This window comes from Diospyros lotus, chromosome 12 (genome assembly GCF_014633365.1).
Source record: "Diospyros lotus cultivar Yz01 chromosome 12, ASM1463336v1, whole genome shotgun sequence".
Classification (NCBI taxonomy): domain Eukaryota; kingdom Viridiplantae; phylum Streptophyta; class Magnoliopsida; order Ericales; family Ebenaceae; genus Diospyros; species Diospyros lotus.
The window spans coordinates 15,414,687-15,429,255 of NC_068349.1; the positions used below are offsets into that span (position 1 = coordinate 15,414,687).

At 38.9% G+C, this 14,569-nt stretch overlaps 1 protein-coding gene across 1 annotated transcript; it reads left to right on the forward strand.

The window, feature by feature from the left end:
• The first annotated feature begins 3,029 nt into the window (after positions 1-3,029).
• Positions 3,030-5,427, forward strand: LOC127814030 (protein DETOXIFICATION 49-like). The gene has a single exon (XM_052355250.1). It carries the CDS (start codon positions 3,723-3,725, stop codon positions 5,295-5,297), a length of 1,575 nt encoding a protein of 524 aa, XP_052211210.1. The 5' UTR covers positions 3,030-3,722; the 3' UTR covers positions 5,298-5,427.
• The last annotated feature ends 9,142 nt before the right edge of the window (positions 5,428-14,569 follow it).

The window sequence follows — 14,569 nt, forward strand, 5'->3', positions numbered from 1 at the left end:
ACATAACTAATGACAAAAGATAAATGATCTAAAATTTAAAGAAAATATATATAATTTTTAAAATTACAAAATAATCAATGTTATTTAAAGAAAATTCAAGAATAGTATGAAAACTTTATCCCTAAAGGCTAGGAAAAGACCCAAATAAACATAAGATATAATTGTACATTTTGTGATGATCGTCTTTGCGTGGCTCTTGGTACTCGTACCATCAATTACGGTAGAGAAAATAAATCGCAAATTGGGTCTTTGGTCCTAACGTAGGACGATGATCGAACTCGTAACCTATTGAATTGACATCGACATATTACTTATCCAACCGCTCAATCTATGTCCTGGAAGTATATAATTGTTAATCTGATTCTACCAATAAAGAGCATAAGCGTACAAGAATGTCTCATATACCATAATATATACGATCTCTTTAGAGTCTAGACATGAAATTACTATTCACGAGCGACATTACATCTCTGACCATGCGTGAGGGGAATAGCGGAGAGTCAAAGGTCTGAAACTTTTTAACAGTAATATTCCTATATATTAAGTGATTAAATATATGCTTGTTCCAAAATGGTACAACCGCTATAGCGCATGCAATTCACTATTTTTTTTTTTCAATAGATCAACATATTTAGCCTACTTTCACTGGTCAAAAGCTATTTAAAAGGCTTATATAGTAATCAATTCAAAGTTTTAACTATTTAATAAAGCCGGTCTTTCCTTCGTGTATGATTTAAGGATGTATGTCACAGTGTAAACAAAACGTGTATCAAAGCTTTTATTCTTTTTAAGGGTAATTAAGATTTAATATATTATTATTTATTATATTTTATGGGTGCGATTGTTTATTTTGTTTCTTTTAAGTTGACATGTCAAATTAATTTAACGGGCAAAAATGAAAGGTGGCTTTGTACAGAGAAAAATGGCGGTGCTGAAACATTCAGAAAGTCAAGTGAAGAAGTCATTCACAACACCTGATTGGACCGGTCATGAGGTTCTCCCCTAGCCTAAACCAAAGAATATAAATAAAATATATTTATATATTTGTATGTGTAATATTGATTAGAATAATTATAAAATCTTATTATTATACTGTTTTTTTTTTAAAGTAAGTACTTATAAAAGAGAGCCATGTTGTGTGTATGGGATCTGGTGGAAGGCTGAAAGAGTTTAAATAGGAGGGTTTAGATAAAAAATAAGTGGGAATTGTTTGGGTAATTACTATCAGTCAACAGAATCGTGGCCGTCGTTGTCAAGTCCCACTGTTCCTCAACAACTCTCCACTCTCCCTAATGCTATTACAGTTTGCATTATATTTTTAATTTTTATTCAAATCTAATGTCACTGTCCATTATCACATTTAAAAAAATTATAGTTTTGCTAGTTGTACGTATTCAATCACGCACAAGGTGACGCACAGCAGAGCGAAAGGACAAAATTACCCTGGAAAGTGCCACTCAAAATTCATGCTTCTTCCTCACTGCTCTCTTTCTCTCTCTATCTTCTCTCGCCTGTGCTCATTCCGGCCAAAATTTCAGGCCGTCTCTCTTGCTCTCCCCCCTCCTATCCGACTGCATCTCCATCTCCATCGATTCCGATCTATAATAAAATAATTTTTTTAATTTTATCAGGCATTATTTTTAGAATAATCCATGTTTGGTCAAAAATTAAGTTTAGATCTATAGAGATTGAACTATTAAATCTTGTTGATTTTTGAATACTTTAATCAATGAAAATAAATGTATCGAGTATTATTCACCCATTTCTATAACTCTACTTCGATCAAATGGATTATTATTTTTTTTTTCATTTTTTGTTACAAATTTGACAATCATAAAGAAAGCTTCGTCACAGATTTGTCAATTCCATTTTTTGTTATAGATTTGATCAATTTTGGTATTTGGTTATATAAATTTTGTACTTGAAAAGCTAGACATTACAAATAAAATTTTGTTATTTGGGTGTGTAAATTTAGTACTTAAAAGATAGATTTCACGTAATGTAATTAATTTTATATTATGAAATTTTGGTAATTTCATATTTTGTAATGGTTATGATTGTTATTATTTTATGGAGAATGGAACAAAATGGATCATTTTATAGTAGAAAAATGCTATTGGTAAGTATAGGAATTTGTTCAATATGTGATGGAAATTTGTATTTGCAGAGCCATAACTTAACTTTTTTAAATAATATGCGATGAAAAAATGGATAATGTTTTATCTTACTAAAATTTTTGTTAACATTCTTCTATTTGGCTCATTGCGCACTGTATGAATGATACATTGAAATTTTTGTTAACTTTTCTTTTATTTGCTTCATTACACACCATATGAATGATACATTAGATGTTATAATAATAAAAAAAAATATTTAAGATCAAACTATTTATAAATATATATTTCAAAAATAAAATATATTTAACTAATTATCTTCTTTTGAGTCATCAATTTTATATAAATAATACAAAAATATTGCTAAAATTTTAAAAATAAGTCAATTCCTAAATCAATTTAAGCAAAAAAATGGATTACAATTTATACATAATAAATTCATTGTTTTGTTATCTCTCGACATTGATACTATCACTTTATCTTCACTCGAGATGATGATATGGCACAAAGATTGATATAAATGGTTGATCAATTTCATAAATCGATACCCAATTTACTCTAAAAATTACATTTCAAGATTGATGGTGATCATCAATGAGAGATTACATTCTTCCATTCATTTAAGTGGACAAAAAAATAAGAGACAAAAATAAAGATAATGGCAAAAAGAAGGATTAGTTTGATTTGTTCTTTTTTTCTATATTTTTTCAGCTCACCATATATATAACTCAAGCATTATTTTAAATTATATTAAGTAGTCAATAAATATATATATATATGTAAATTAAGTATTAAATAAATCAAATTTAAAGTTGAGAATATGATTGGTTTTCATGGGGAAAAAAAATATAGGTTTGGTTATTTATATATATATATATATATATGCACACACACACAAATATACATATATTTCTTCCTCAAACAGTCCGTCCCGTGGGTTCGCCGGAAACAGCAATCGCGCTGGCCGCGAGTTGCAGATCCGTCGACCCCTCGTCTTCCCCGCTGCTGGCAGTGGTTAAACCACAGCGATTTGCAGATCCAGCGACAACGGTGGCGGTGGCGATGGCGAAGGCGAAATTCGGTTGGCTTGTGCGACAGGCGTCCGAGCAACCCTTCTCCGACGCTCGGTGACAGCCGGTCACCGCGTCTTCTCGGTCCCTGGCGCTCGACGGCGAAGGGAACAGGCGACGATGGAGGCGAGAGGAAGCCGGCGGCTGCTGGAGAAGGCGACGCAGCGGCGGAGGCAAGAGGGAGCCGGCGGTTGCTGGAGAAGGCGACGCCGCGGCGGGGGTCAGAGGGATCCGGCGGTTGCTGGAGACGCGGTGGAGAGAGAGAGAGAGAGAGAGAGAGTAGGTGAGGGAAAATGGGTGAGAAATTTTCAACCTTCAAAACAATGAAAATATAGCGATATTTTCATTGTCAATTTATCGCGATTTCTCCTGTACGTCAACTTGCGCGTGATTGAATACGTACAAGTAGCAACTCGTGTGTGTATATATATCTGACACAAACTTCAAACCCCCTCGCCTCGAATCCTTCTGAATCCTTCCACCTCTCTCTCTCTCTCTCTCTCTCTCTCTCTCTCTCTCTCTCTCTCTCACATATACCATGTGTAAATCATCTTCTTCTCCTCTTCCCGAACTTCCCTTGGAAGAACATGAAGGCGAGACGTTCAATCTCTTGAAGCCTCATCATAAGCAGCAGCAGGAAGAACAAATTCCCAATGAATCCCATCTCTCCCTGAGCATTTCCGAAGCCAAATGCATAGCCAACATAGCCCTTCCCATGATACTAACCGGCGTTCTACTCTACTCTCGTTCCATGATCTCCATGCTTTTCCTCAGCCGTCTTGGCGAGCTTTCTCTTGCCGGCGGAGCCCTCGCCGTCGGGTTCGCCAACATCACTGGCTACTCCATCCTCTCTGGACTCGCCATGGGAATGGAACCCATTTGTGGCCAAGCTTTCGGAGCCTCAAGGCTGAAGCTTCTCGGCCTCACCTTGCAGAGAACAATCATTCTTCTTCTCTTGACTTCGGTCCCCATAGCTTTCCTTTGGCTCAACATGAAGAAAATCTTGCTCTTTTGCGGCCAAGAAGATGAAATTGCAAGCCGAGCTCAAGACTACATTTTTTACTCTCTTCCTGACCTTTTGGCGCAATCTCTTCTCCACCCTTTACGAATCTACCTTCGAACGCAATCGATCACGCTTCCTCTAACAATTTGCGCGGCTTTTGCCATTCTTCTTCACATTCCCATCAATTACTTTCTAGTTTCGGTTCTGAAATTGGGAATCAAAGGAGTGGCTTTAAGCGGAGCGTGGACGAACTTCAATCTCGTGGCGACGTTGATAATATACATTATAGTCTCTGGCGTTTACGAGCAAACTTGGAATGGGTTCTCTTCAGAGTGCTTGAAAGGCTGGAAACAGCTCATCAATCTAGCGGTTCCCAGCTGCATTTCAGTGTGCCTTGAATGGTGGTGGTACGAAATCATGATTTTGCTTTGTGGGTTGCTGGCAAACCCTAAAGCAACCGTGGCATCCATGGGAATTCTGATCCAAACCACAGCTTTGATCTACATTTTCCCATCTTCTCTTAGCTTTGGAGTGTCAACAAGGGTTGGAAACGAACTGGGCGCCAACCGGCCCCGGAAGGCGAAACTCGCCGCCATCGTCGGCCTCTCTTCCAGCTTCATGCTGGGATTTTCAGCACTAACATTTTCCATCATGGTAAGAAAAGTTTGGGCCACCATATTCACTCAAGATGCAGAGATTATCACTTTAACATCGATGGTTTTACCCATAATCGGACTCTGTGAGATCGGGAACTGCCCACAAACAACAGGCTGCGGCGTTTTGAGGGGAACGGCGCGGCCAAAAATGGGTGCAAACATCAATCTCAGCTGCTTTTACTTTGTGGGTATGCCGGTTGCGGTGTGTCTGAGCTTCTTCGCCGGCTTCGGCTTCCGGGGACTGTGGCTAGGGCTTTTCGCCGCTCAGGGTTCGTGCATGGTGACCATGTTGTTCATGCTGATTCGAACAGACTGGGAGCATCAAGCCCGCAGAGCTAGAGTTCTTACTGGAACTATAGGAATTGGCGGTGAGGCCAATGGTTCGGATGAACGAGAAAGTAGGGATTCTTTGAATTCTTTCGATAGTATAAAGATTGATGATTCACTTGTTTAGATTTAATTGATGTCGATCAGTGAAATAATTTTTGGCACAAAGAAGAGGGGTTTCGAGGAGGGTAACTATCTTTTTGGGTTGTTCGTGTTTTTTTCAACGTTGCCTTCAATCGCTGATACAATTGAAAGTATCAATAGAGAGGACATTTATAGTTTCTGATGCTTCTAGCTTAGACAAGTTCAACATATAAAGTTTGTCTGGTCAGGCATACGTTCCTAGATATTGTTACACGGACGTATTTAGGCATACAGATTGTCAATGTGTGTACCTGTCAATGTGTGTACCTGACATCACCATATGTGGACCTGACCAATGCCGAGAGGCTACCAAAATTACAAAAATACTACTTGTGCAAATAACTGGATTACTAAGAGAATAATTGAATGTGTCAAATGACAAAAATGCTCTCACCTAATTTAATTTTGTCGTCTCGCCGCTACTGCCTTTGGATGAAGCCTGGTCAGGCTTCATCTGGGCTCGATCGAGTTTCATGAAACTTAGGCTTCTCTTGTCTGCGATGCTTTGATGATCGATGATGAAGTTTGATCTATGAAGTTCAATCGGATTTCATCATCGAATGAAGTCCCATTAGTAGATGTAAAACGATCCCCAAAATTAACCACCTATTCTTAGACAATAGATTTTGATATGAGAATAAAATAACTAGACTTATTCAAGTAGAACAATGAACAAACAACCCTTATTATATATATAAAAAGAAAGAGATATATATAGTCTTAAAGGTACAAATCAAGTGGTTAGATCATGATAAGTTGAGATTCGCACTAATAGGTCATGAGTTCAATTTATTACCCTATGTTGTAAGGCAAAATTTTCATTTACGATTTATTTCCTCTGTTGAAATCAAGGGCATGAGCTGCCGGAGACCGTGCAAGGGCGAGAGATCGTGTACGGGTAGTAATCCTAAGATGGAGATATATATCCCTCCCAAAAAATGTTTTTTTCTTATGTCTTACTACACAATACCTCCTGAAGTATATGAAGAGAGTGTTAGAATTGAATTGTGCAAATAAAGAATGATGAATAAAAAATTGATAATACATAGAAAAGTAATATACTTCGACTCAATAGTCTACGCCCACAATCTCACCATAAAAGAATAATTTACTAGTCAAAATAAACTAACCTCATAACTTTAGATAACTTGCTGCGCCATATGGTAAAACTGTTATAATTGTGGCCGTAGTTTAAATTTGATTGAGATGGTGACTGCTAATTTGATCGTGATTATAATTTTGAATTTGATTATAATTAGAATGTCATTAAATTCGATTTTGACTGAAATTTATCTCATCTAGAGAAATATACTCATAAATCATTTTATGGTCAGAATAGAATTTCTTGTATAGATCTATAGATGATTTAGGTCTATAAATAAATGTTCAATACCCTAGAATTAGTTACAAATATATCACTTTTATTGCAACAATATTTGCTTAGTAATATTTTGGTGTGGTAATATTATTTTTGTATTGCCGATTATTTGCTTAGTAATATTTTGTTCTTTCTACACGTGAACATAAAATTCTGTGTTCATTTGTGTGATTGATTGTTTGATCGTGATTTGTATTCGATCCAATTTAGTAACACGAAACTCTAATTATCAAGCTATGGAATACACATGACACAATAATAATCTAGATATTTCTTTCAACGGATTTTTGAGAGTGGTCCTTTAATCATTGAACTAAGATTGTCTATTTTAACCCCTACAGGCGTAACACAATTGGTACTCGGATAGCAGATTGCAGACAGATTGTCTATTTATATGCACAAAATCACAATCACAGATTTTTCAAAACCTCTTAGTCCCCTAATTAAATATTAACTGATAAAGAATATCCAAGAGACTTTTTCTCTGATTACTCTTGTTAGAAAAGATAACAATCATAATCAAATTAAAATTCCGTAAGAGGTTCTCCCAAGTACAAGGGCTTACTTCTCTTATACGCTTATTTATTGTTCACATTATGAATGCTTTCACATTTATATCTCCTACATTTATCTTTTCGCTAATTGGAAATTTCATTCAAACCAAAGATAGAATAGGGCATAGAGAAGCCCAAGGACAAAGAAGCCTAACAAAAGCAATAGAAAAGGACGAGGACTACATGGGTGATAACAACCAACAAAGGCATATATAACCTTTTTGGACCGACTTCTTTTAATTTTACCAGTTTCTGTAAGATGCACGAAGGGCGAAGTAACAGTAATGGGAAGGAAGATGGCCCAACGTGCACGGTCGAAGCAATCATGAATTCAGAAGCTTTGTGAATTCAAGACTCCATGCTTAGTGGCTAACTAAGTTAGCTTGTGAATCCCTTGAAGGGGAAAAAAGATGACCTAATAGGATCGCAACAATAAGGAATTCAAAAGCTCCACATCCACGACTGCATTAGTGAAGCCCCACTTGAGAAGTAGGAAGCAAACCAGCAAATCAGGACATCCAAACTAGCAAGTAGCTAGACCAAGTCTCACAAAAAACATTGGACAAAGCGGACCCACGGTGAGCTAGGTTTGAAGGGACGTCCAACATCATCATCAAGATGTAGCATATTAAGCATGAAGGATGAAGAAGAAGCCACAAAATGTGAAAAATGAGGGGGTTAATAGATCGGAGGGGGAGAGATTAAAGGTGTAGAAACCGGGAAAGATGGCAATAAATGGTGACAAGGAAATGGGGAAGATGACTGACAAAAGGAAATGGAATGACCATTCTATATTATTATTACATTTGATATACCATAACCTAGATAAAGTAGAATGAAGAAAAATAACTCTAAAGACAAAAATGTTATTAGACTAAAAAATAATAAAATTAATATTATTTTTGTTTTTTGGGTGCTAATAAATATATATTTTTGGGGTCTTAATGAAATACTACTTTTGTTTCTTTGGGTGTTAATGGAATATTATTCTTATTTCATAATGTTAGTAAAATATTAGGTGAATAAAATATTATTTTATTTTTTGTCTTAAAAGATATTTTGTGATTTTCAAGAAAAAAAAAGAAAAGAAAGAACAGAGAGCAAACAAGTAATTGTAACAATTTATATTAAAATAAAACGAAGATTCAAACCATACTTAAGGTAAAAGCCTATACCAAGCATTTTATAAGAAATATCATTTTCTTTTCAACAGTGCAACCAAACACAATTTTGCTTTATTTCTTCTTTTCATACTTTCAACTCATTCCATAGAATTACACGCTTCCTTATTTGTTTGCTAAATAAATAATACCATAATAATGGCAAGTAGTTAACCATATTTATCAATAATCACCTTACCACACGTTGAAACACAAGGATGTCGATAGAGGAATTGACATGCCTACAGAACATATATACCTGTACAGAAAGTAAAGCAAAATTACGCTTACCAGAAGGATACCGACATCTATGATTTTTTTTTATTGTGAAGAATTGTAAACACAATGGGCACAAATAAGAAGATGGGATTGGCCATCGTATGTTTGAGAAAGTAAAGACTTGTGTTGGATTAATTGAACCAGTCGTCCCTGGCAACTGCCGACTGCGGACAGCGTAACCCACTAAACAACCTAACTTTCCCATTTTCAATTATATACAATGACGGCTAGCTCTAGCTTATGATTATTTAGGATCTAATTATAGAAGTAAGTGCATGTCGGTTGTGTAGACAATTAGTCTGGTCTTTGACAATGAAATTTGGCGCCCTTTTTTTCGTTTCCTAGAAACAGATAAATTTATTATAAGATTGAACAAAAAGTCCGACAAGACACGGAACAGCCGACATATGTAGTATGCCAAAGTGCAAGCCAAGGAAAGAGCAAATAGACAGCCTAAAGATCATCTCCTGAAATCGGAAACACCAAAAAAAAAAAAAAATTTGAAAGCGTTCCCATATCCACAGTATACATGGGGTACCGTCCGTCAATCTCCGACGGGGGCTAACATTTGGCATTTCCTTACGCACCGCATATAATTAACTATGTGTCTACCTGAGAACTCCCATGGGCCCCTCAATTATAAAAGGGTAAAATGCATTGTCTACCATTGAAGTTTGATATAAAAGTAGGAACTACCACGAGGTTTGAAAAATTATAGAAAGTGCCCTTATTTTCTAAATCTTGGTGCAAAAAACCCTGCTAAGTAATTTAACACTGTTAAATTTTCTTAAATATTCAAAACTCCCCTCTCTTTTCTCTCTCTCTCTCTCTCTCTCTCTCTCATAGACAACCATAGTGTTGGGACCTTACCCCATCCATGCTTTTCTTGTTCTCCCTTGTTGTGGAATTCCCCAAATCCCAAATGAAAATGAATTAGTATAATCTCACATCAAGTAGGAATAGAAATTAAAAAGGTGACTCCCAATAATTAGGTCATTTCTTACTTTATTCATATGAAAATTTTATATGAAAAGAGACAATCATTCTAGATAAAAGTCTGGATAATAAAAGGACGTACCCATAAGAGTGGTCTGTGAGAGAAATGGATACATTTGTCCATTAAAACTTGTAATTGTTGGTGAATATAATAAAACGTCACATGGAGTTTGGGGCCATGGATGTAAGCTTGTTGTGAAACCAATCCATGTAAAACCTCGTGTTTGTTTTTATTGTGTGATTGATTTATTGCGTTAGTGATGTGGCATCACCTAAAATTATCAGAATACTCCTATGTGTTATTAGTCTCACTTGCTACGTGGATCGCTTGTGAAACTGACACATGGCAAATCAACAATCTGGAGTGGAGCTCGAAAAATTCGGGCCGGACCGCAAGGCTCGTTCCAACTTGACCGGGATCTTTGGGAGTCATGCCCTCTCATCAAGGGTTTTATCTTGGATACCCCATAACGGGTTCGCCTATAAAGACAAGAGTCTTCACTAGGTATGACCAAGCTCTACAACTTTTTTACATTTATTATGACTTGCATTTATTCTACTGATTTGAGCGTTGAAGTCCACCCGGGGGATCCTAGGCTCGTCACTCCATTGTCTTGCAGGTTCTATCATCGAGGTCCGACATCATTAAGTTCGAGGTCCTATTCCTGAGGTCTAGCTGCAGAGTTGGCACGTGGTGATCGGTCTCAAAAATAATCATCATTTGGCGCCCACCGTGAGGCCGACGTCCAGACTCGCTAGCCTATTCTTTCCCTACCTCGCGCTTCGGACTTTTACTCCTCACCTCGGATCTCGGTCTTTCCACAAGTGTCAAATGACTTTCGCTCTTTGCCATAACTAACTACATGGCTCATCGAAAGGATGTGACTTATAGTCAGGCTGGTGCCAATCTAGAGGCCCCGCCACAAGGGGAGAATCCACCACCTTCGGCCAATCCAATACCAGAGGACCGACTCACCAGACTGAAGAATCAGCTCCAACAGTTAACTGAGTTGTTGACTGGTTATTTGAACCAAAATGAACAACATTGCTCGCATGTGCCCTCTCAGGGGGCGGGGCACCAATCACCTCCTCTTACTCGGGAGCCTCGTCAATCCTGCCAGTCGGGCCAGGAAATCCACCATTCTGAGGTGACATGATCTACTTCTTCCCCCTTACGAGAAGGAGAGGGACTTCGCAGGAGAGGTGATTGCGTTTCCTAAAGAGGCAAGTCCAAGAACTCAAGAAGGGAAAGGAAGAGCTGCCCCACCTCGGCTCTAACCAACCCTTGAGCAAGGGTATCATGTCAGAGGTTCCACCAGAAAGGTTTCATATCCCATCCATCAAGCTTTATGACGGAAGCACAGACCCCTATGATCACATAGAGCTATTCTCCTCTCACATGCTGGTGCAATCGGGGTCAGACGCGATATGGTGCCGGGCATTTTTGGCTACTTTGGGGGGTCATGCCCGGACTTGGTACTCTTGTCTTCCCCATCGTTCCATCAACAGCTGGGAAGAGCTGAAGACCTATTTCCTAGCCCATTACTCTCCCTTGAAGCACCACCGGAAGTCTTCCATGGCTCTAGTAAACATCAAACAAAACCAGGGTGAATCCCTGAGGGATTTTGTGGCTAGGTTCAATGAGGAGGTGTTGAGCATTGATGAGCTCGATCAACGAATCGCAATAGTGGCTCTCTAGAATGGCTTGAGGGCTGGGCCATTGGCTCAGTCCTTGGCTAAGACTCCACCTTGTATTTTCACGAAAGCCCTTGCATGGGCTAATAAGTACATTAACGCTAAAGAGGTGATGAAGGTGAAACGGGCTGAACAACCTGACAAGAAGGAAAGAGAAAAAGAGAAGAAAAAGTTGGTGGTGGAACAGAAAACGGACCATCGCCCTTCCCGACGTCCAGATTGCTCGAGTTTTGGGGGTCCTCGTGGAAGCCCAGTGAGTTACACTCCCCTTGACACCAGTCGAGCAGAGATTCTCCTAGCACTGGAGGATAAGAATTATCTGTGGTGTCCTCCCCTATTGAAGTCTCCACCCAACACTCGAAACGAAAGGAAGTATTGTCGATTCCACCGTGACCACGGCTATGATACAGAGGACTGCATCCTATTGAAAGAAGAAATTTAGGAGCTTATCAACCGAGGTTACCTCTGGGATTTTGTTGGTCGAGGAAGCGCGAGCTCAGGAAGAGTAGAATCCAAGTCAGAGCATAAGGGGAGGTCTCCTACTCGTGATTGCTTTCGAGAGCGAAGTCGATCATTGCCCTGGAGAGAAGGAAAATAGCCCGTCGAGGAGGCAGGATAAAAGTTTATCTTGTACACATTGGCGGCAGGAACAGTTCCCGGGCCTCACTCAACCCCGCCCACGAGCGTGGTAAAGGAGAAAGTGGTCATCACTTTCTCTGAGGAGGATCTTCCGAGCTATCCCAATTATTCAGACCCTCTGGTGATCGCTGCTCAAGTAGGAAAGTGGGAGATGAGACGAATCCTCGTGGATCTTGGTAGCTCTTCGGAGATTCTCTACAAGAGGGCGTTCCTAAGGATAGGGTTCATGCTTGATTAGCTGAGGCCAGTCCGTGTCCCATTGATGGGTTTTGATGGAATGGTGATTCATTCTGAGGGGTTGATTCGACTGCTCCTAACAGTCGGTAGTGGCTCTCATAAATCCCAGGTGACGTTGGATTTTTTGGTTGCCGATGTGCCCTCGGCATACAATATGATCCTTGGTAGGTCTGGGCTTAGTGCTCCTAGGGCAGTACCGAGCACGTATCATATGGTGTTGAAATTTCCTACTTCGAGAGGGATTGGCAAGGTAAGAGGAGACCAACGGCAGGCTAGGAAATGCTATGTGACCTCTTTGAGTGCCACTATTGCCAAGGGGTCAGAATCAAACTCTAGACCAAACCAGGATGCTATCTCTCAAGCTGGTCAGGGACAGATGGAAGCGGAATATGCGAGAGCCCCAAGTACAGAAGCAGGTCAGAGGTCGATAAGGGGGGAGGGATAGAGTTTCACTGCCCCTCCCAGTGTGGTTACCAGTTTCATCTTGAAGGGTCCAGAGGAGCCTAAGACCTTAGAGCTGGTGGACGAGCCTCGAGGAAGTCCCGTTGGGGGAAGAGCCCGACCAGACAGTGTGGATCAGTTCCAAGTTACAGGAGCCCTTGCGGTCCGAGGTCCTTTCACTACTGCGTAGGTGTCGGGATGTGTTTGCATGGTCCACACTAGATATGCCGGGGATAGACCCGATGGTCATGACCCATTGGCTGCACTCCTCACCCTACAATTTAAATAGCCTTAATCAGTTTGGATGTTCAGTGTTAAAATGGTGAGGAGGTTTAAACTCACCAGTGTGTGAGTGTAGTTGTAGCACAAATATAAATTTCGGACAAGTTCGGGTCGATTCACTAGGAGGTTTATTTAACAAAAGAATGGTTCATTCGGGTTGATTTATCCAAAGAGAGCTAAGTTTTCTTGATTGTGAAAAGATTTTTTGGAATATTAAAAGGGTCTTGGGTTGAGACGAGTTCAGAACCAGTGCCTAATAAATCTCTTATAGCAATTTAAACAGCAACATTAATATGAAATAAACAGAGGATCGTTTGTGAGTTATAATTCAAGATGCGAATGATTCTAAGCTAAGCAACCCTCATACATGATATGATGGTTCTAGGTTTAGATGTCACTGTAAATTGTATTATACTACAGACTATGATTTGATCGTCTAAGCTTGGGTATATCTTATCTCCAATTCTAGCAACTCTCATACATGGCATGAGAGTTTTAAGTTAGGATGATGACCCAATCCAAACTCACAAAACCATTTACACACTCAACTCAAGTTTAACTCAGATAAATCTTGCATTCATTGAGGTTTGGCTTATCTTGAGATTCAAGAACATTGGCCACTGTCCTCGCCTTAACCCAAAATTAGGTTTAGCTACTCATTTCCATTTAAAAGTTAATTGGCAGGAATTTAAATGATGGGAATTAAAAGACAGTATTTAAAAGACAATTTTTTAACCGACCATATAGGCGGTATATAATTGAAAGACAATAATTGAAAGACTATTTTAACCAACCATATAGGCAGTATATAATTGAAAGATAATAATTGAAATTGTAGGAATTTAAAGGCAAAAATTAACCGACCATTTAGGCGGTGGATAATAAAGTAACAATAAATGACATAAGAATTTAAATAAGAAAGAGAAGAAGTAAGATTTGCAAGAGAAAATAAGAAAGAACAAGAGCAATTAAAACAACTAAAATTTCATTCAAGAAATAATCATCTCTTACAAGTGCACTTAAGTGCTCTATTTATAGGCTAAAAGATGTAATGGAAACCACTTAATTATATAATTTAATAATACAAAATATCTAATTGATGATGTAAGCAATGATGTCATTCCAATCCATGATGTAAGCGATGATGTCATCCTAACCCATGATGTAAGCGATGATGTCATCTCAACCATGATGTAAGCGATGATGTCATCCTATCCCATGATGTAAGCGATGATGTCATCTCAACCATGATGTAAGCGATGATGTCATCCTATCCCATGATGTAAGCGATGATGTCATCTCAACCATGATGTAAGCGATGATGTCATCCTATTTGTGGGACTTGGGCTTTTCATATTTTTGGGCTTGGGCTTTCTTTATGTTGGGCTTGAGCTTGGGCTTGGGCCTTCCTTGTGTTGGACTTGAGCTTGGGCTTGGGCCTTTCTTATGTTGGATTCTATTTGATTGTTGAGCCAAGTGCACTTGAAACATCCTCTAGACTCCATAGTTGACTCATGATTTTGAGCAACAATAATGGGTAATCCAACGTCTTCGATTTATGCCCCTAATTAATTGTAGAAGACAGCTTCCTTGC